This window comes from Fukomys damarensis, unplaced genomic scaffold (assembly GCF_012274545.1).
Source record: "Fukomys damarensis isolate Sample0158 unplaced genomic scaffold, DMR_v1.0_HiC HiC_scaffold_7, whole genome shotgun sequence".
NCBI lineage: Eukaryota > Metazoa > Chordata > Mammalia > Rodentia > Bathyergidae > Fukomys > Fukomys damarensis.
Window position 1 is genome coordinate 19279224 of NW_022900919.1, and position 19842 is coordinate 19299065.

The window sequence follows — 19842 nt, forward strand, 5'->3', positions numbered from 1 at the left end:
GGTCAAGTGCCAGCCATGGCCGCTGGGTGCTGGCGACAGGAAGGGCTGGCCCAGAGTGGAAGGGTTGGGGGATTTAATTTGGGGCGACCCAGGGAGCTTCCCCGACGGGCCTCCGCCCCACCTTTGATGTGCAAATGGCAGCAGGAGCCCGGAGCCTTCCAGGCCCCAGCCGCTGCTTCTCACACTGGAAAGGGCTGGGAGGCAGCTGTTGGATTTCCAGTTGGAATCCCGGGCTAGGGACACTAGCAGTCCACTCTCCTGCGAGGTCTGTGGCTAGGAGATCACTGCTGTCATGCTTATGAGGAAACTGAGGCTTAGGGTTCAGATCCCTGACTCCAGAAAGAGTTGTCCCACAAGATTCCAGCTGAGGACCTGGCTGTGGGTGGCAACTGGAGATGACCCAAGTTCCAGCAGCTGCCCACGACCCCCTTCTCTCCCTACCCCCAAGCCTTGCATACTCGGCAGGGCCTTGTGGGGCCCCGGCCAGGGTCAGGGTGAGCTCCCCACAGCCCAGCTCCAGCTTTGGGCCAAGAAACACCCTGGGGCCACCAAGGAGCTGCACCTTCTTCCCAGCACCGGCCACCAGATCACCTGCAGAGTGCAGCTTCCCATGCTGCGAGAGTCATAGCTCTCCATGGGCCGCTCTGGAAGACACCCACCCCTCTACCAATTGTTATCCTGCCACCTTAGAGCCTGAAGAGGTAATGAGGCAAGGGGTAGTGGCTGCAGGCTTGGGGACTCTCCTGCCCCTCAGTGCTGTCACTGCCTTGTGGGTTAGCATGGGTTCTTGCTTTTAGTACCGATAGAAATTAAAACTGCAGCACTATTCCACAACTTGGGGGCTGAGGCAGGAAGATTGCAAAAGTTCAAGGTCAGCCTAAGCTACATGGTGAGTTCAAGGCCAGTCTGTCAAAATGAACAAATAAACAAAAAATGATAGTACAAATTAATAGGAAAAAGCTTTAATTGGAAAGTCAGAAAAGCAGTAAAGGATGTTAGCTTGAGGAGCTAAGATCAGGCCACTCGAAAAGGCAGGAGCCCAGCTTTAGGGATCAGCTGGGCTGGGCTGCACTGATGATTAGTTCTGGAATCCTCATGGTTGAGGTTCCAGCCTCATGAAAGGTGAACTTCAGTCACGCGGGCCTCTGCTCTTCTGGAATCCTGGTGATCGGGTTTAGGAAGTTTAGAAACTTCTGGACATAGTTGGTTGTCCCTGTAAATCTTGTCCCAGTTGTCTTTAGTCTAAGGGAGATGAGATCACTCAACCTGGGCTCCCACCTTCTAGACAGACCTCCCTTAATGGCCTAGAGGGATTAGACCCAGATTCACAGTAATAAAATGAAGGTCAAGATTTGTCCTGCTTTTAGTTGTCTACTGGGCATTTGTAGGCCCCAGTGAAGAGTCATAGTTTTTAGTAAAAATTACTTTTAAGTCCCTGGATACCTTAAGAAAAAACCCAAACCAAGCTCTTCAGAAGTAACAGGTAAAGGCCCAGGATTCACTATCCCTACGGTGATCTCTGACTGTGTCATCTCTATGGTTCCAAGTGTCTCTGGGGCTCCTGGGGCAGGAAGAGGTGCCCCTGCCAGCACCCAATTCCCTCGCCTTGTGTTGGGGTGGTGCTATTCATCTTCCATCTGCCAGGACTGTCTGCCTGGTACGGTGACAGCTGTTGACCGTAGTCAATGGTAGTTAGACATTAGCAGGCCCGAGGGACAAAGGAGTGATGGGGTCCACAATAGCTGCACCCGTTGTAGTTAAGAAAAGACCAAAGTGTGAGGTACATTTACAGTGGACCCTTAACTTACGAACTCAATTCATTCTACATGGCTGGTTGTAACTCAGGTCAGTCAATTGCAGGCTCAGTCTCTTCCACACAGCTTTCAAAGTCTCTCTCCTGTATATAGGCACATCTCAGTGTCCTTAAAAAGATACTGGCCCAGTATTTCTCAGTTAACCCTATACAAGAAAAGATGTTGTAATGTTCCTTCCAGAACTCTGTAAGGGTTAAATGTGTATCTGAGACAATCTGGAAGCACAAAAAGCCAGCATTCAGGACATAAATCAATACTTTGGTTGTAAATTAAAACTAAAATTCAGGCCAGGGATTTAGCTCAGTGGTTCTGCCGCCCACCTTGAAAGTGCAAAGTCCTGAGTTCGACCCCTGGTACCAAACAACAACAACAAAACAACACTAAAATTCTAGTCATAACCCAAGTTGTTTGTCGTAAACCGAGGGTCCTCTGTAGAATTATTTGTCAGGTCTCAGGGCCAGAGTGATTCCGTAGAACACAGTGACATCTTAAGGTTACACTGCACATTACTTGTGATACTTGGCCATCTACTTCTAAAACAGGACACATGGCATTCCTGGGTGTCACATGCCAGGTGGTATGGTGGTATCAAATGGGGGAACATTCCTTAAAGGCCCATCCTCTCGGGGCTGAAACCTGATTCACAGTAGAACCTCTTTCATAAATTTCTTAATGGCTAAGGCCCCTGAGGAAACACCAGCCATTGGAAAAGAAGATATTTTTGAGATACAGACATTTCAAAGCAATCTCTAAGAAAAATATCGGCTAACACCATAATCACCATTGTTCCTTGAACTTCAGGAGTAACTGCATGAAAGTCACTAAAAGGCATTGCTCTGGCTCTATTTGCTTTACAGTAATTCTGCCTAGGCTTCTGCGTGGCCGCCTATGTGTCTGGACTGAACTTTTATCAGAGGCACCAGAATTGAGGACGAAGGACCCACTTCCCAGTGACATTACCTGTCGGGGCCACAGGCCCCCTGGCCTCCCACTCCAACTCCAGCTTAGTAAAGAGTCTTGAAGCTCATCTAGAAATCCTTTATTATTTACATTTTCTCTTAGAAAAAAATATACAGATCTGGTACCCTGTTGATTGCTCAGGTTCGAGTCTCTGTGGGAGGTGAGAGGCCTGCAGGGCGGCCCCTCCATGCCGCTCGCTGTCCATCGAGGACTTCTGCCCAGCTGGCCCTGGAGCTGGGCTTCCCTGAGATCAGCCCTGGGACTCTGGGCGACATGTGCCAGGCCGGGCCTGGGGTGGCGTTAGCATGAGGGGCAGGGGCTGGTGCCCCACAGACCGGAGACTGCCTTCGAGTGTTGGATACTGACTGCTTAAGAATGGAGGCCCTGCTGGGCCAGAGAGCCCTGGGCCTTCCCCCGGGGCCAAGTGACTCAAAGGACCAGGAACTACTAGCTGTTAGCCTTGAACCACTGGAGCACGGCGTCCTTGTTCTCTTTCACCCACTTGATGTTGGCGCGCGTCTTCTCCAGGGCCTGCTCCAGAGCCCGGGTGCCTGAGCCAAAGCCTATGTCCTTGTTGTCCTCTTTGAACTTTTCCAACTGCCAGGGAAACAAAGATTTCAGCCCCATGGGGGTCTCTGACACAGCCTTGAGGAGGGGAGGGGGCTCCCAGGGCTGGAGATTGTACCCAGTCGCCTGGGGCCACATCCACCTCTACCCAGAACGTACAAAATGACAGCCCCAGGACAGATCTGGCTCAAGAAGGCATCTGGCCTTCACTGAGCAATATTTCATTGGCTTTGGTTTTTTTTTGTTGCTGTTGTTGTTTTGAGACAGGGTCTCACTATGTAGTTGAGGCTGACCTGGAGCTCACTAGGTAGCCCAGGCTGATCTCAACTCACAGCGATCCTCCTGCCTCAGCTCCAAGTGCTGGGATGACAGATGTGTGCCACCAGGCCCGGCCGACTTCGAATGTTTAATTAAAGTACAATCTCAGTTCAATCAAGAGTGGCGAGAGGGACAAATCTGACACCTCACGGAAGTAATGGCCAAATTTAAAATGCAGAAATTACTAAATCACAAATGCTTCAATAAATAAGTAGCCTTTACAAAAGAATGGAAGGCAATCCCCCCTGGTACCAAAAAAAAAGCAAAAATAAAAACAAAAAAACTACAGGTTTGAACCAAAGTGAAGGGCTGGGGATGTAGCTCAGAGGTTCTGCCATCTGCCTAGCAAGATCAAGGCCCCAAGTTCTATCCCCAGTACCTAAAAAACACAAAAACAAAAACAAAAAAAGAGTGGAGGGGCCTGGGTAGGCGTAGCTCAATGGTAGAGTGCTTGCCCTAGCTATAATCCTCAGCATGGCAAAAAATAAACAAACAAAAAAAAAACCCTGAAACTCCTCTTACAGATTAGAAGATTTATCAGTTCTAGAGGTTCTGGGCAACTAGGCAAGGAAATGGGATAAAAGGTATCTAAAAAGGAGGACGTAAAACTCTCTATTGGCAGATAACATGACTTAGTTTATATAAAATCTTAAGCAATCATAAAAGAACTACTAGAACTAGGGCTGGGACTGTAGCTCAGGGGCAGAGCACTTGTCTGGCATTCACAGGGTTGTGGGTTTGACCCCCAGAACCGCAAAAAAAAAAAAGCTACTAGAACTAATGAATTCAGTAACTCAATTGCTAGCTGGGTGTGGTGCCAAGGCCTGCAATCCCAGCACAAGGGAAGCTGAGGCAGGAAGATCGCCGCAAGTCCAAGGTTAGTTTGGGCTACACAGTAATTTCAAGATCTGACTGCACTACAGATCAAGACTTTGTCTGAAAAAACAAAAACCAAAAACCAAACTGCAATGCTGAAAACTACAAAACATTGTTGAAGGAAATTAAACCCAGTGTGGTGGTGCCTGCCTGTAATCCCAGCACTCAGGAGTCTGAGGCAAGAGGATTGCTGCAAGTTCAAAGCCAGCCTGAACTACACAGTGGGATCCTGTCTCAAAAAAAAAAAAAAAAGTCAGGGATTTAGCTTAGTGGTTCCACCACCTGCCTCGCAAGCACAAGGACCTGAGTTTGATCCCTAGTACCAAAAACAAAAACATTAAAGAATACTTAAATAAAAGATTAAAAAAAAAAGACTAAATCTGTGTCCCCAGATTAGGAGATCTGATATTATTGATATTATTAAGTCCCTAAATTGCTCTAGAGATTCAGTGTGATCCTTATCAAAATTCTTTTTTTTTATTTTATATTTTGCAGAAATGGACAGGGTAATTCTAAACTTCATAAAGTAATGAAAGGGACCAGAATAATCAAGAGAGTATAGGCCTGGGAACGTAGCTTAGTGGCACCACGCCTGCCTTGAAGACACAAAGTTCTGAGTTCAATCCCTGGTACTACCAAAAAAAAAAAAAAAAAAAAAAAAAAAAAAAAGGGGGAGAAGCTAAAAATACTTGCCATGGAGTGGAATTGAGAGTCCAGAAATAAATCCTTACTTTTATAGTCAACCGATTTAAAACAAGATCACTAAAAGCACTCAGAAGTGAAGAACTCTTTTCAACAAATAGTGCTGGGATGACTGGGGAGCCAAATGCAAAAAATGTGTAAAAACTAAGTCAAAATTATTGAATTCCTGGATATAAGAGTGAAAGCAATAAAACTCAGAAAAAAATATCTAGGCATGAATCTTTGTGACCTTCGATAAGGCAATGGTTTCTTAGATATGACACCCAAAGCACAAGAAATGAAAGAAAAAGCAGATTAATTAAATTTCATTAAAAATAAAAGGGAATAAAGGAAAAGGAAAAAATATGAGAAAATGAAAAAATGGAAATAAAGTGTTTGTAAATGGGGGTTGGAGGGAGGAGGGGGTGAAGGGAGGGCAGGGACAAGGGGAAAAAATGAGAACCAAGACCTGTGTCATGTAAAGGCACAAGATCCCAATAATGAATGTAACTGTACTGTATACCTAAAATGTACCAAAAACTCAATTTTAAAAAAAGTTTGTGCAGGGGATTTAGCTCAGTGGTTCTGCCGCTTGCCTCGCAAGCATAAGGTTCCGAGTTCAATCCCCGGTACAAAATAAATAAATAAAGATTTTTTTAAAAAAAATTAAAAATTTGTGCATCAAAGGACAATCCAGCTGGGCGTGGTGGTGCATGCCTGTGATACCAGCACTTGGGAAGCTGAGGCAGGAGGATTGCTGTGAGTTCGACACCAGCCTGGGCTACATAATCAGTTCAAGGACAGCTTCAAGTACACAGTGAGACCCTGTCTCAAAAAAACCAAAAAGAAAAGACAATCCACTGAAGAGGAGCTTTTGCAAATCACGTATCTGATCGTCTCGTAATGGAAAGAACATATGTGTGTATGTATATATATAATACATATAATAAATTAAAATACATACATTTTTTGGAGACAGGGTCTTTTTATCATTCAGGCTAGCCTCAAATTGCAGCCATCCTCCTGCCTCAGCCTCCCAAGTGGTGGAATTATAGGTGCCACCACTCCTGGCATTTTTTTCTGTACTTGGAATCGAACTCAGGACCTTGCACTTGCCAGGTAGGTGCAATGCCACTGAGCTACATCCCAACCCTATATTTTTTTTTAAATCTTGCAATTCAGTAATAAAAAGGCAATACAGTTTTAAAACAAGTAAAGAGCCAAGCATGGTATTACATATCTGTAATCCCAGCACTCAGGGAGGCTGAGGCAGGAAGATTGCAAGTTTGAGCCCAGCCTGGGCTCCCTAGCAAATTAGCAAGACACTGACTCAAAATCGAAACACAAATATAAAGGGTTGGGCATGAGATGTATGTAGGTCAGTGCAAAGGCCTTTGGTTCAATTCCCAGTCAGTGCCAGGCAGGGTCCATGATACATCTTCTTTAAAGGAACTGTCGACATTTGCAAATTCTCGCCACTCAACCTGTGCTCCCTGGTGCCATTGGGTGAAGGCTGAGGGATAGCTGCCACCTCAGACTGGGAAGGTGCCTCTCACCTGCTCCAGCTCATACTCGGAGGAGAACCGCCGTGTTACTCCTTGGATGAGGTTGGCGAAAGAGAAGGAGCCGCCACCAAAGCTGCAGGGCGGGGAGAGAGACTCAGTGAAGGTCTTGAGAACCAATGCACATCAGTCGGCGGTGACCCCAGCCCTCACAGCCACTCTTCAAGGGCGTTCAGGCACAGGGGAAGAGACGACACACCCAGCAGACACCACCAGGCTATGGCGGAGTGCAGGTGAACACAGGACCCATGGCAGTGCCCAGGATCCCCTCTCCCCAGAGGGCACCCCTACCTTCTCCAAGCGGGACCGGGACACCCACCACTAGCCCCCCTTGCCTTTCCATGCTGCCCCAGGGCCCCAGCATGGCCCAAGGCAGGGCCTCTCACACACGGGCTGCCCGATGGCTGCTCAGCACTCACTCCTCAAACAGCGTCTTCCAGTTGCTGCGCACGAAGTCCCAGACCAGTGTCTGCCCCACCACGTTACTGGCGATGCTGATGATGGTGGAGGTGGCGTCCTGCTTCCGGATGAGCGTGGGGTTCAGGGTGTAGCTCAGGTACCTGCGAGGCAGGAAGCCAGGCCGCTCAGCACCAAGGGCTGTGGCCAAGGGTGCAGGAGGACTGGAAGCCAAAGGGACAGACTCCGCACCTCCTCCTGTGTCCTGGCAGGCCAAGGCTGAAGGACCCCTTGGTCCTACCTCCCTCTGCAGATAGGAGGCTGAGTCACTAACCTGGCTTATGGGGTCACTGCTAAGCCAAGCATGGGCCTGATATGGAAGTGTCTCAGGCCATGGCGCCAGCTAGGGTGGCTACTCTGTGTTTGAATTTACATTGAAGGGGGCTCTTTCCTTTTTCTTAAATTGCAGTACTGGAAATTGAACCTAGGGCCTTTGCATACAGTGCCAGCTCTTCTTTCATTCTTCTTTTTTTTTTGGTACTGGGGATCAAACTCAGGTCCTTGCACCTTTGAGACAAGCAGTGGAACCACTGAGCTAAATCCCTGGCCCCCTTCTTTTATTCTTTGAGACAAGGTCTTGTGAAGTCTCTAAGTTTCCCAGGCTGGGCTTGAACTAGGGATCCTCTTGCCTCAGCCTCCCAGAATGCTGAGGTGACAGAGTGGCAGAGATTTATCACTATGACAGCTCTCTTTGATGGCTCCCCCCCCCTTTTTTAGTGGTACCAGGAATTAGACCCAGGCCCTTGTACATACCACCAAGTCACACCCCAATCCAAGGGGGCTTTTCTTTACTGGGGCCCAGGTTATGACACACAAAGCACAGAGGGAGAATAAGGAACACTACTACCAAGGACTCAGGGGCGTCAGCCAGGACTGAGGACCAGCCATGCCTGAGGCCTTGGTGGAGAGGGAAGTGAGCTGTCAGGCACTGGCTAAGGGGCCTCAGCAGGTAAAGGCATAGGGCATGAGCCAGTTGTGGTGGTTCGTTCCTGTAATCCAGCACGCTAGGAGGCTGAGGCAGGAGGACTGCACATTTGAACCCAGCCTGGTGTAGCCTAGACAGCTGAGTGAGAACTCATCTGAAAATAAAAAATAAAGAAGAGCTGGGGATGCAAAAGCCCTGGGTTCAATCATTGAACCACAAGATAGTGCCACAGATAATAAATAAAATAGCCCAGGATGTGGGCCTACGCCTGGGTTCAAATTTTGGCTGCGGCTTTTGGGCAAATCCTTGGCTTCTCGGAGGCTCCATCTCCTTCTCTGGCAGGAAAACAGTCCAGAAACGGGTTCCCTGTGTGCCTGTGACACCCATGGGGTTCTCAAAGGATCCTCACCTGTTTAGGATCCACACCTGGTTGCTGCAGGCTAGGCCTGACCGCAGCTTGTCGGCCTCATTGACCAGGGTGGCGTTGCGAAACTGTTCCCAGGCGAAGTCCCACTCAACCTCGCTGCCCTCGGCGATGGCGTTGCAGTAGACGGTGGAGCGCAGGTTGGGGTGGATGCTGGTGTGCAGAGGGGGTGTTGGGGTGGTGAGATGGGGGTCTGCTGAGACCAGTGCTCAGGGCTTCCGGGTCCCGCCTGGGGTGGAGCGGAGGACACTCACGGGTTCTGCTGCGGATTATCCATCCACTGGCGGAAAAGGTCTTTGACCAGTGTCTTACAGTCCGTGAGGCCGCTGGAGCAGGCGGTACTGATGGCGTTTACCTCGTTGTACCTGCCCCAGAGACGTGCGGTGAGAACACCGGGCCTGACTTCCTGCCAGGTGCTCTTGGCCGGCCCCACCCAAGGCCCTGTGGCCCCTCATCTCCTGAGGCTCCCCTGTTTGCTTCATGTCTCGGCCCCCAAAGCAGGCTTGAACCCAGAGGAGCTTCCTCAGGCTTGTGCTAGAAGCCCTCTGACTTCGAGCTGGTGGGGACCCAGAGTTTCTGTCTGGGTCTCTGTGTAGAGGCCAGATGGTCCCCAGACCCTGCAGGGCTCTGGAGGGAACACGGCCAGTGGCGCTCCCTCCCCGGTCACCTGTCACCTCCCCATCCACGTTCACTCACTGCTCCATCAGCGTCGGGGGCCGCTCGGCCCAGTTCTTGGTGAGATTTTGGAAGTAAATGAAGAGAGGCTCGACCTGCTTCTTCAGGTAGCTCTGGGGAAAGAACACGGTGGCGTGCGCTGGCCAGGGGGCAGAGGGCAGGGCCCTGGGGCTAAGGGCGACGTCCCCAAGGGACCACACAACCCTGGTTTCAGGTGACTGACAGGCATGGACACCCCTCCTCCCTAGGCCTCAGTCAGTTCTACCCCTGTGTCACCGACTCTTAAAGTGAAGCTCGACTTCCCCTCACAACGCTAAGGACTCCATGCTTACTGTGGGGAAAGTGGAAAACACAGAAAATAAAAGGCAGCCAGGAGCTGACCAAAATTATTATTTCCAATTATGATTTCATTTTTTTTTTCTTTTCCTGTACTGGAGATTCAACCTAGGGCCTACACATCAAACTATATCCCCAGCCCTTTTTATTTTTATTTTTCGTTTGTTTTTTTGAGGCAGGGTCTTGCTGGGCAGTTCAGACTGGCCTTAAACTCACTATGTAGCCCAGGATGGCCTTGAACTTGTAGTGATCCTCCTGACTCAGCCTCCCCAGTGCTAGGATTACAGGCATGCACCACCATGCCCAGCTTTATTTTTTATTTTGAAACAAGGTCTCACTGTATTGCAAAGTTGTCCAGGCTAGACACAAATTTTTAGTTTTCCTGACTCAGCATCCCAGAGTGCTGGAATCACAGGCATGTACCATCATGCCTAGCTACCCTTATTTCTGTCTTTTCTTCTTTGACTTAGCACACCTGCAGATCTACACACTGATCTCTTTGCCTTGCTGCTTAATGTCAGCCTCACACCATGGCATTAAAATTCTTGCGGACTCGGTTTCAGTGCCGCAGGCTGACTTCTGTGGCTTTTGCCCCACAACAGCCCAAAGGAGAGGTCAGGGCCAAGACGAGGTGGACACAGTCTAGGCATCTGGGAAGGGCACAGGGGACGCAGCAGGCATCATGGATGCACCACGGCAGAGTGGGAGAATCTGCAGTGGGGAGCGCTGAAGGAGGACTTGCGGTGATGGGGCTCGGGATGGGAGGGAAAGGCTGGGGCCAGGCCGAGGCAGGGGGCAAATGGAGGCAAAGTGAAAGTCTGCAGAAGAGGTAGCTCGACCTCGAGCCCCACCTCGCTCCTTGAAGCAGCTGACAGCACTCTGTCCCCTGTGGGAGACACTGCACCAGAGGGGCTCAGGATGTGGGGTGGCCAGGCAGGGAGGGAGGGGCGTAATGAGGGTAAGGGGTGGAAGTTTCCTCAGGGAATGGCGGGTCCCAGTGCATTCTCCTCTCTGACATCTCTCCCTGGCATCGTCAGTCTCATTGCGGAGACCCACCACTCAGCCTGGAGAAACCACAATTTTTGTTTTTTGGTAGTACTGGGATTGAACCCGAGGCCTTTGCGTTGAACTATCTCCCGGCCCTTTTTTATTTTTTATTTTGAGTGAAGGTCTCCCTGAGTCAGGAAGTTGCCCTGACTGGGTTCCAACTTGTAATACTCCTATCTCAGCCTCCTACAGTGCTGGGAGGACAGGCATGTGTCACCATACCACCCTGAAAGTTTTTAAAACCTGAATTTAAAAATAATGCACACCATCCTTGCACATTAATCCTCCCCCAGCGTTCCAGTCTTCATGTATGTGCTGCCAAAATAAGCACTAGAATACAGAAGGGCAGCTCAGCCTTCAGCTTGGAAAGAGATCAAAACAAATAAAACAAAGAGGAAACAAGTTCAACAGAAGAAAAAGAAAACTTCAAAAAGCCTGGAACAAACACCCTCTGAGACAAAGGGAAGAGACTACATGGGATGCCAGAACCAGAAAGTGCACTCAGAAATTTCAAGATGCAATGGAAAACAGACATACAGTCCGTAGGCAAGGGAGCCTCCCAGAGGGCAGGGTGAAAAGTCCACCATGTGGAAAGAGAGCGAAAGTGAAAGGTGAGGGAATAAGCAGGATTAACAGGTGTTCTGGGGAGAAAGTTGAAAGGAACATGAATGTCCATGCTGAAAAAAGCAGAAGCATGAGAAAGACCCAAACCAAGGTCCACCAGTATTGACAGAAGAGTCCAGAAGCTTCCAGAAGGCAAAACTGGTCATATCCCAAGAACAGGAAATGAGGCAGGGTCTGGGCTTCTCACCAGCAACCCAGGAAGCCTGATGTCAACGGAGCAAGACGGTACACGTTCTAAGGAACGATTTTCAATCTGAAAGCTTTTAAAGCCAGCTGAATCCAGAGTGAAAGCTGAAGGGAGACATTTCAGACACTCGACCTCTGAAAACCCAGCATCATGAGCCCTCACAGAGCGACTGGAAAATGTACCCCCTGTGAGACAAGACAGTCTTCTGCCTCCTAGCACAGTCACCTCTGCGCCCTCCAAAGTTGTACAGGGGTGCAGTAGCGCCTCGGTTCATGAACTTAATTCATTCCACGATTCTGGAAAAGATGGCCATGTTTGTATCTCTGTGGGAAAGAGGCCGCGGTCACGTTTGACACCTGATACAATCACTTCCATTTGGGAACCAAATTGTTTCCAAACAAAAGGGTTCATGAACCGAGGCACCACTCTAGTTTCCATATTTCTCATCAGCTAGAAGGCCCCGTGTTCTTTGCCTCACCTCCTCAGGTCCTGCTCAGCCCCTCCGTCCCTCAGATCTCTCACTGTTACCAAGTCTGCTCTAGAGAGAGACCTGGCCAGGCAGTTTTTCTATTAATTTCCTAATGATGTGATTTCAGGCACTGGAGTTAACTGGTTCTTTTTGGTTTTGTTTTTCCAGGACTGGGGATGGAAGCCAAGAGCTTGCATGCAGTAGGTCAATGCCCTAACACTGAGCTAAATCCCCGACCCGTTTTCTTTATTATGGTTTGGGAGGGTGGGTCCTAGGGATTGAATCTGGGGCCTTTGCAGTGAGTTATATTTCTAGTCTCCTCTTTCTTTCTTTTTTTTAATTGTAAGATAGGCCATTGTTAAGTCACTAAGTTGCCCAGGCTGGGTTAGAACTAGCAATTCTCCTGCCTCAGCCTCCCAAACAGCTGGGATTATAGGCCTGTGACACCTTGCCCAGTGTGGATTGCTTCCTGAACACTGGCTGCTGCCTGTACCTTCATGGGGCCGTAGACCTCGGAGCGGTCAAACATGAGCTGGAAGTAGCTGAGGCTGCTCAGCGCCGCCTGCCAGGGCATGTATTCCGTCTCCTGAATCAGGAATCGGGTGTTGTCCAGAGCCAGCGTGACAGGGACCCTATGGGCACTGGGACAGACAGAAAGGCCCACGTCAGCCCCCTACCCAGCTAGGCCATGCCCCTGGAGCCGCAGCCCAAGCCCTCAGGGTGCACCTCAACCCTGGCTGGCTGCTCTTCCTGGAGCCTGAGTGCCCTGGAGCCCCAGCTGGGCCAGCTCAAGATCTGCCATGAGGAACAGAGGGACACAGGTACCAGGGGTGCCACAAGCCAGGCCCTGCCCTAACTCCTGCTAGTCACAGTCCCTTGCTTCTTATTCCCATTTTACAGGTGAACTGACTTGCCCCGGCCACACAGCTCACAGGAGACATAGCAGAGGTTCAGAAGGAAAACAGGCTGCCGTGATCTTCACTTGGCTCAGAGGGGCCCTCACAGCCTCCGCACTCATCCTCAGGCCAGCGCGCACATCTGGCCCACAGCTGTCCACATCTGGGGCTGATGTCACTCCCTCATGTCAGGGAGCTGAGCCCCTCGCCGTGAACAGAGGACGTGCTCAGTATCTGTCCAGCTGCGCTCTCTCCCTCCCGGCCTGTCCAGCCCAGGTTTTTTGGGTACCGGCATGTTGGCCTGGACCGGAGTTTCTGGAGTAGGGTGTGGGCAGGACCAGGATGGTGGACAGGCCTGCACCTGGGGTCACGCACCACCGTGTGACCTCAATCACGGCACCCCAACTCTGTGCCAGACCCCTTGTGGGGGAGATAGGCATGCGGTGAGGCTGCCGGGAACTCACCTGGCCAGGTTGAAGGCATCGTAGATGACCTGCGCCCGGTTGATGACAGGGATGACCTGGAAGGGAAAGCGGGTGAGCGCGGACTGACGCGAGCACGGGGCCTTGCAGTCTGGTGGCCCATCCGGGGCTGGGCCAGGGAGAGTGGCCAACACTCACCGAGGGGTCCGACTGCAGCTGAGCCTGGATCTTCTTCCAGTTGTCCTCGTCATAGTTCACCTGGTAGTAGCCAGTCACGTTGAGGTTCAGCAGGATCCACTCACTGGCCCCTGATGCCGTGAATTGTGGGCTATGGGCTGCAGGGAGGAACAGGGAAGGCAGGGGCTACTTAGAGGGACATGGGGGACCCAGAGCCTCCACTCCTCCAGGCAGCTGCCCTGGCCTCTCTGGGAGCCTGAATTTCCCTTAGTCCCCACTTCTGCTCAGAGATGAGACCGCACACTCTGTAAGGTACTCAGCACAGCACTAGAATGTCTTCCTGCCTCCAGCCTCCCAGGGTGCTGGGACCACAGGAGTGCAGCACTGTGCCTGGCTGAAATGCTTTGAGCTGCTTGTCTTCCTTCCCTTTATCTATAGCCTTGGCCAAAGCTGAGAATGAATTGCCTGGACTTTTACTTCCTGGCCAAGGAGGGTTGCGGAGTGCCAGACACTGTTTTAAGGATTTTATGTGACTTCTCTCCTTTAATCCTCACACAGCCTCATGGAGTGGATACTGCTCTTAGCTGCACTTTATGACGAGGAAAGGGAAACCAGAGAGGGATGGTAACTTGTCCAAGGTTACACAGCTGGGAAGCAGCAAAGTGGACACAAAATGGACGTTGGCTCTGTTTGTTGAATAATGAAGGACGTTCTAAGGCTCACTGCAACCCCAGAACGTAGGGCAGAAGTTGGCGGTATGGGCTGTGTTACCTTTCTGGCTGCCGTTCAGCCAGTAGCCCTCCTGCTCTATGCCATTTCTGATGGATGAGATGGGCACAATCCACAGGTAGCTGCAATGAGAGCCCAGGGGCCAGGGGAAAGGGGCAGCAGCCCTCAGCCTTTGCCAGCGAGCAGCAGCCCTGCCCGGGCTACTGCCATGCACCCCCGGCTCCCGGTCCTAGAGGGGGAGATGTCTGCACCCCCGAAACAGTCTCACCACGGTCAGGGGGCACCCACAGTGGCCTCCCTGGCACCCGTGCCTCAGTGACCCCATCTGCTCACTTGAACTCTGAGGGGCGGGTGACATTGGCTTCAGGGTCAAGGAGGAAGTGCTCCTGGGAGATTTCCCCTGTGGCGGTGTTCACGGTGATGACCGGATAGCCCATCTGCAGGATCCAGCGGTCCATGATGGTACGCACACTGGCTGGGAGCTTGACTGCCGACTGGTTGGTCACGGCCTGTGGGGGGACAGGGAAGGCATCCGCGATGCCATCTGTTGCCCTCAACTAGCGCCGGGCCAGCTGGAGGCCTGGCCTGCCTTTGCTCACTCACACACCCAGGCCTGTCTGCTGGGCAAGGGCACCCTGGACATACACTTTGCAGTAGTGAGGATCCAACCCAAGGCCTTCACACTGAGCTATCCTCACCCCTTTTCAAATTGTTTTCTATATTGAGATATGATCTTGTTAAATTGCAAAGACTGAGCTCAAACTTTTAATCCTTCTGCCTCAGCCTCCTAGAATGCTAGGATTACAGGTAGGCACCAGCACACTCTATTGCCTATTCTAAACAATGTAGGGAGGCTGAGAAGGAAGAGCACAAAGAGATAAAGGGAAAGCGGAAAGCAGCTCCCAAAGTCACAGGCAATGCCAGGCACGGTTGTGCATGCCTGTAATCCCAACTCTTGGGAGGCTGAGCCAGGAGGCTTGCTTCACGTTCAAAGCCAGCCTAGGCTACATGTGAGCTAAAGGCCAGCCTGAACTGTAGAGTGAGACCCTGTCACAAAAAAAAAAAAAAAAAGTCACAGGCCAAGGCGAGGTACAGGGCACTGGGGTGTGAGGAAGTACAGCCAGCCAGGAGGGTCGGGCCAGGGTATTGTGCCTGGGGTTTTCCAGTCTTCTCCAGGAATGCTGTGCCTTGGCTTTCCACACACAGCACAACACCAGCAGCATCCGGACAGGGAGGAAGGGTGCTGGACTCAGAGGTGGATGAAGGACTGGACCTTGTATTGGGGGCACCGTCATCCCCAGAGACAGGGGTGGGGGAGGTGGACCGGCTGGGGTCCATTTCCTGTGGGCCATGGTGACTGGAAGGGCAATGCTGTGCCATCAGTATAGCATGGGGGGGACAGGAGATGGGAAAATGGGGGCCTGGGTTCTGGACAGTGCAGGGAGAGGTTGAGTGCTCTGCTCTGAGAGGAGATGTCTGGGACCTTGGAGGGTGTAGACTCTGGCCTGGGAGAGGCAGGGTGGGATAGTGGCCTTGGGAGGCTTTGCCCCCCCACAGGGGCCCCTGGGCGTGGAATGCAGACAGGGCAGAAGCTGTGGGTCAGAGTCTGTGCCCAGGTGCTGGGCTGTGCAGATCTGTACCCGGGAGGGGCCGCCCACCCTGGGCACAGGGCAGCCAGGAGCATGGAGTTGCTTGAAAACCAGCTCCAAAGTCCTCAAAGGAGGGCTCAGGCTTGGGAGCCGCAAGGGCCCCTGTCCTCCCCATCACAGAGCCTTCGCTAGACCTGGCACAGGCTGCAGGAGAGGGTGTGACCTCTGCGTCTCTCCTACCTCCCCGAAGGGGCCACCAGTGCACCCCCGTTCACAGGTGAGCAGCCCGAGCTCAGGGCGAGCTGCTGGGCTGGGAAGGAGGGTACCAGGCACCTCTCTCTCCTGTGCACGCCACCTACCTGCTGCAGGTGATCCCACAGGTCATAGTAGACAGTGTTCTGGTATTCAAAGGCGTGGAGGTAGGACTGTGGGAGACAGACCGCAAGAGGTGAGCCAGTGCCCCAAGGCCGGAGCACAGGGTGGGGCAGGGCAAGGGCACCCATCCAGGGCTCCCTTGAGGGCACCGTACTCACCGCCAGGCCCTTCTTGAACAGGTCCTCCGTCAGGAAGCTGGAAAGCATCCTGAGGACCGAGGCACCCTAGGGTGGGACGACGGGACTCAGCAGGCCGTATGGCCATCATGAGGCCCCATGGGATGGGTGAGTCCTGAGTTAGGGGCAACACCTTGCTGTAGGAGATGGTGTCGAAGACCTCGCTGATCTGGGCTGGTGTGTTGATCTCCTCGGCAGGGCTGGACAGCGGGTGGGAGGAGGCAAGCGCGTCCACGGCCATCACTCGGTACACATCATTCAGCACGATGAGGTCTTTCTGCAGCAACCCAGTGCCAGCCATCAGGAGACTGGCCTGGGAGTGCAACCCAGGTGACCCGTGCCCTGCCCAGCCCCTGGGCACCTGCTCACCAGATTCCAGGTGGGCTCCGCATAGTCGGCACCCAAGAACTCCACGTAGGAGGCAAAGCCCTCGTTCAGCCACAGGTCATTCCACCACTCCACTGTGACCAGGTTCCCAAACCACTGTGGGGACAGGGGTCAGCCCAGTAGGTCCACGGGCCCTTCTGTCACTAACCAATGCCAGGGACTTTACCAGGGACCTGCCAGGGGGCTCCCTCCCTGTCTTCCTTGACTCCGTCCAGAGCCAGGGCCCGGGCCTCTCCTCCCAGGATCTCTGAATCCTTTCTGCACCCCAAGATGGGGCTACCTGGTGGGCCAGCTCATGAGCGACCACAGTGACCACCCGCTCCTTGTTGCCGATGGAGGAGGACAGTGGGTCGAAAAGCAGTGAGTTCTCCCGGTAGGTCACCAGCCCCCAGTTCTCCATGGCACCAGCATTGAAGTCAGGCAGGCCAATCTGATCTGTGGCGACCAGACCATTGGTGTGAGGGTCTCAGTGGGGACCCCACCTGCCACTGCCCGCCCAAGACCCCCCACTCACCAGATTTCTCCAGTGGGTAGGGTGTATCATAATGTCCGGCAAAGAAACTTAGAATGGGGCCTGTTACACTGAGGGCATAATCACCATGGCCCTCGGCGATGGCGCTGGGCCGGGCCCAGATCCGGATCTGTAAAGTGGGCAGCCACAGATGAGGGTCAGGGCCCTCTTGGGTCCTGGGGCAGAGGAGCTGAGTCCCAGGGCCCAGTGGGCTGGGAGGTCCCTAGGGGGGGCCACAGCTGGGGGACCAACCCTGTTCAACTGAGAGGCCTGGTTGGCAGAGGAGGCAGTTAGGGCGCTCTGTGGGGATCTGGCTCTAACAGCAGCCCTTCCATACATCTAGCACTTCTGGGTCAGAGGCTTCCCTTATAAAGCACAACCACGATTCCCATTTTTAAGATACAGAGGCTGAGGCTCAGAGAGCTTGACACATGTCTGGGAGGACTCAGAGCAAGGACTTGGTGGCCTCATAACTGGGGAATTGGCACAGGGACAAGGAGACAGGACTGTCCCATCAGCTGGGACCAGGGCAGGCCGAGGACACACATGCCTGGCCTCATACCATGACATTATCAGGTGACTGTGATTCCACTTTGTCGAACTCGCTGATGATATAAGCCAGCAGGTAGGTGGACATCTTGGGTGTGGTGTTGAACTCAGTGACGATCCAGCTGGGGTCTTCCGGAAGTGGGACGCTGGGGCCTAGGCATCGGCATAAGTATAAGCACGTGGGCATGCACTCTCTGTCCTGCCCAGCCTCCCGGGCTCTGTGGCCCCAGGATAGAGCCGCTCACCTTTGGGAAGCATGTTAGACAGGGCGGTGAGGTTTCTTGGGTAGATGAGTGTGATGTTGAACGTGGCCTTCATGGCTGGCTCATCAAAGCAGGGGAAGGACTTGCGGGCATCTGTGGCCTGCATCTGCGTTGTGGCCACCACTCTGCCCAAACCAGGTATCAGAGGGTGTGCAGGGGGCAGGGCTGGGGCTTCTAGGGGGCCCTTGGGTGTGCAGAGGAAGGGATGCACAGACAGCTTTCCAGCCCCAGCCCGGCCCTGCCCTTCCCTCCCATAGGAGCCAGGGACTCCCGCCAGGCGGGCTGACTCCTACCCCTGTACCAGCTGGAAGGCCTGGGCCCCAAGCCTCAGTTCTGTCTGTCTGAGGGACCCCTCCACCCCCATCCCTGACACCCGCCCATGAAGGCAGGGAGCCAGCCCTCCCTGTCAGTCATGAGGGTGGCTGTCCTACAGCAGCTGTGGACCAACAATGGGCTACTGAGGGCTCCAAAGCACTCAGAGGCCTGCAGCACAAACCCTCCCATGGCCCCCGGCCAGTGGCAGCCCGGCCCGGCCAACTCACTTCAGCACGTTGTTCTCCGTGTACTCGCTGCGGTAGAAACCCGCCAGGTCGTCGGCCAGCTCCCCCTCGAACTCGCTGTCCATCTCGTACTGGCTGCCCACCGACAGGGAGCCCTGCAGGTGCACCACCAGGTACTCGGTGCGCTCCACCAGCTCAGTCCTGTCGATGGCCGGGGCCTGGGAGCCGCCCACGCCCCGCAGGACCTGCTGCTTTGTGTAGTTGAGCTTTTTGCTGTGGATGATGATGAGGTTGGTGGCCTCCTGGCAGGTGAAGCGGACGGTGCTGCTGCCCTGGAAGATGTACTGGCCGTGCTCATTGGGGGTGAAGTAGGGCCTCAGCCTCACCCGGTACGACTCGGGCACCAGCGACTTGGGTAGGCGGTACTGGTTCCATGGTTTGGTTTGGTCCACGGTGGTGGCCGGGGAGGAGGTGGTAGAGGGCAGGGGGTCCGTGGCAGAGTTCTCGGCGTTCCGGTTCTTCTCCTGAGCGTACACCACAGACAGAGCCACGATGGTGCAGATGGCTGCCACACCCAGGAGGAGGCCCAGGATGCCCAGGGCCTTGGAGATGTAGAAGCCCTTGGCCATGGCGCGGGTGGGCAGAGGGCTGGGGCAACTCGGCTCAGCAGAGGACAAAGCAGCCAGGGACCAGGCTTATATCCCAGAGGGGGGGCGGAGCCCCACAGCTGCCGTGCTGGGCAAAAATTAACCAGGGATCAGACAGGTGAAGGTCACGGGCCTGGGCAGGGGTGCGCTCCGCCCGGCCCTGCTCCGAGGTGCAGTCCAGGAACAACGAGCGGAGCCCGTGAGCTGCTCCTCAGAAATGCCTGTGGGGAGCAAAGAGTCCAGTTATAGACTGCCAGCTGAGGGCACCTGGGTGGCACCAATCTGCCTCCCCCCAAGAGCAGGGGTGGCGGGAGGACAGCAGCAGGACTGAGGTTAGACTCAGGGAAGGACTTCCCAGGAGCCAGCGGTGGGACATGAGCAGAGTGTGGGAGCTCACAGCTCATCAGGGCACCCTTGGGTTGGACCCCCAGAAGGGTGGCAGGGGCTCCTCCCACAAGGAGGTACCTCCCTGGCACCCCCAGAGCAGGAGCCCTTCCTGCTGGCCGGGGTCCCCACCCTTCCTCCCCGCTCAGCAGAGGACTAGGAGCTAATGTGCTTTTTTAAAAATTTTTTAAGATAAGCAGGCTGGTAGAGACTTCATTTCTTTCCAGCTGTGACCTTGAAAAGGAAATTTTGGCTTTCTGGACCTCTCCTCTCATAAATGAATTCACTTTTTTTTTTTTTTTTTTTTTTTTTTTTT

At 53.1% G+C, this 19842-nt stretch overlaps 1 protein-coding gene across 1 annotated transcript; it reads right to left on the reverse strand.

The window, feature by feature from the left end:
* Nucleotides 1-2841: 2841 nt before the first annotated feature.
* Nucleotides 2842-19363, reverse strand: Anpep (alanyl aminopeptidase, membrane). The gene is made up of 20 exons (XM_010621069.2): nucleotides 18538-19363; nucleotides 17978-18120; nucleotides 17746-17885; nucleotides 17187-17313; nucleotides 16953-17107; nucleotides 16655-16768; nucleotides 16419-16562; nucleotides 16268-16333; nucleotides 16094-16159; nucleotides 14479-14654; nucleotides 14188-14267; nucleotides 13438-13574; nucleotides 13282-13337; nucleotides 12415-12562; nucleotides 9280-9371; nucleotides 8838-8948; nucleotides 8569-8736; nucleotides 7198-7338; nucleotides 6773-6854; nucleotides 2842-3371 (listed from the first exon to the last, which is right to left on the reverse strand). Exons 1-20 carry the CDS (start codon nucleotides 19122-19124, stop codon nucleotides 3222-3224), a joined length of 2883 nt encoding a protein of 960 aa, XP_010619371.1. The 5' UTR covers nucleotides 19125-19363; the 3' UTR covers nucleotides 2842-3221.
* Between the last annotated feature and the right edge of the window lie 479 nt (nucleotides 19364-19842).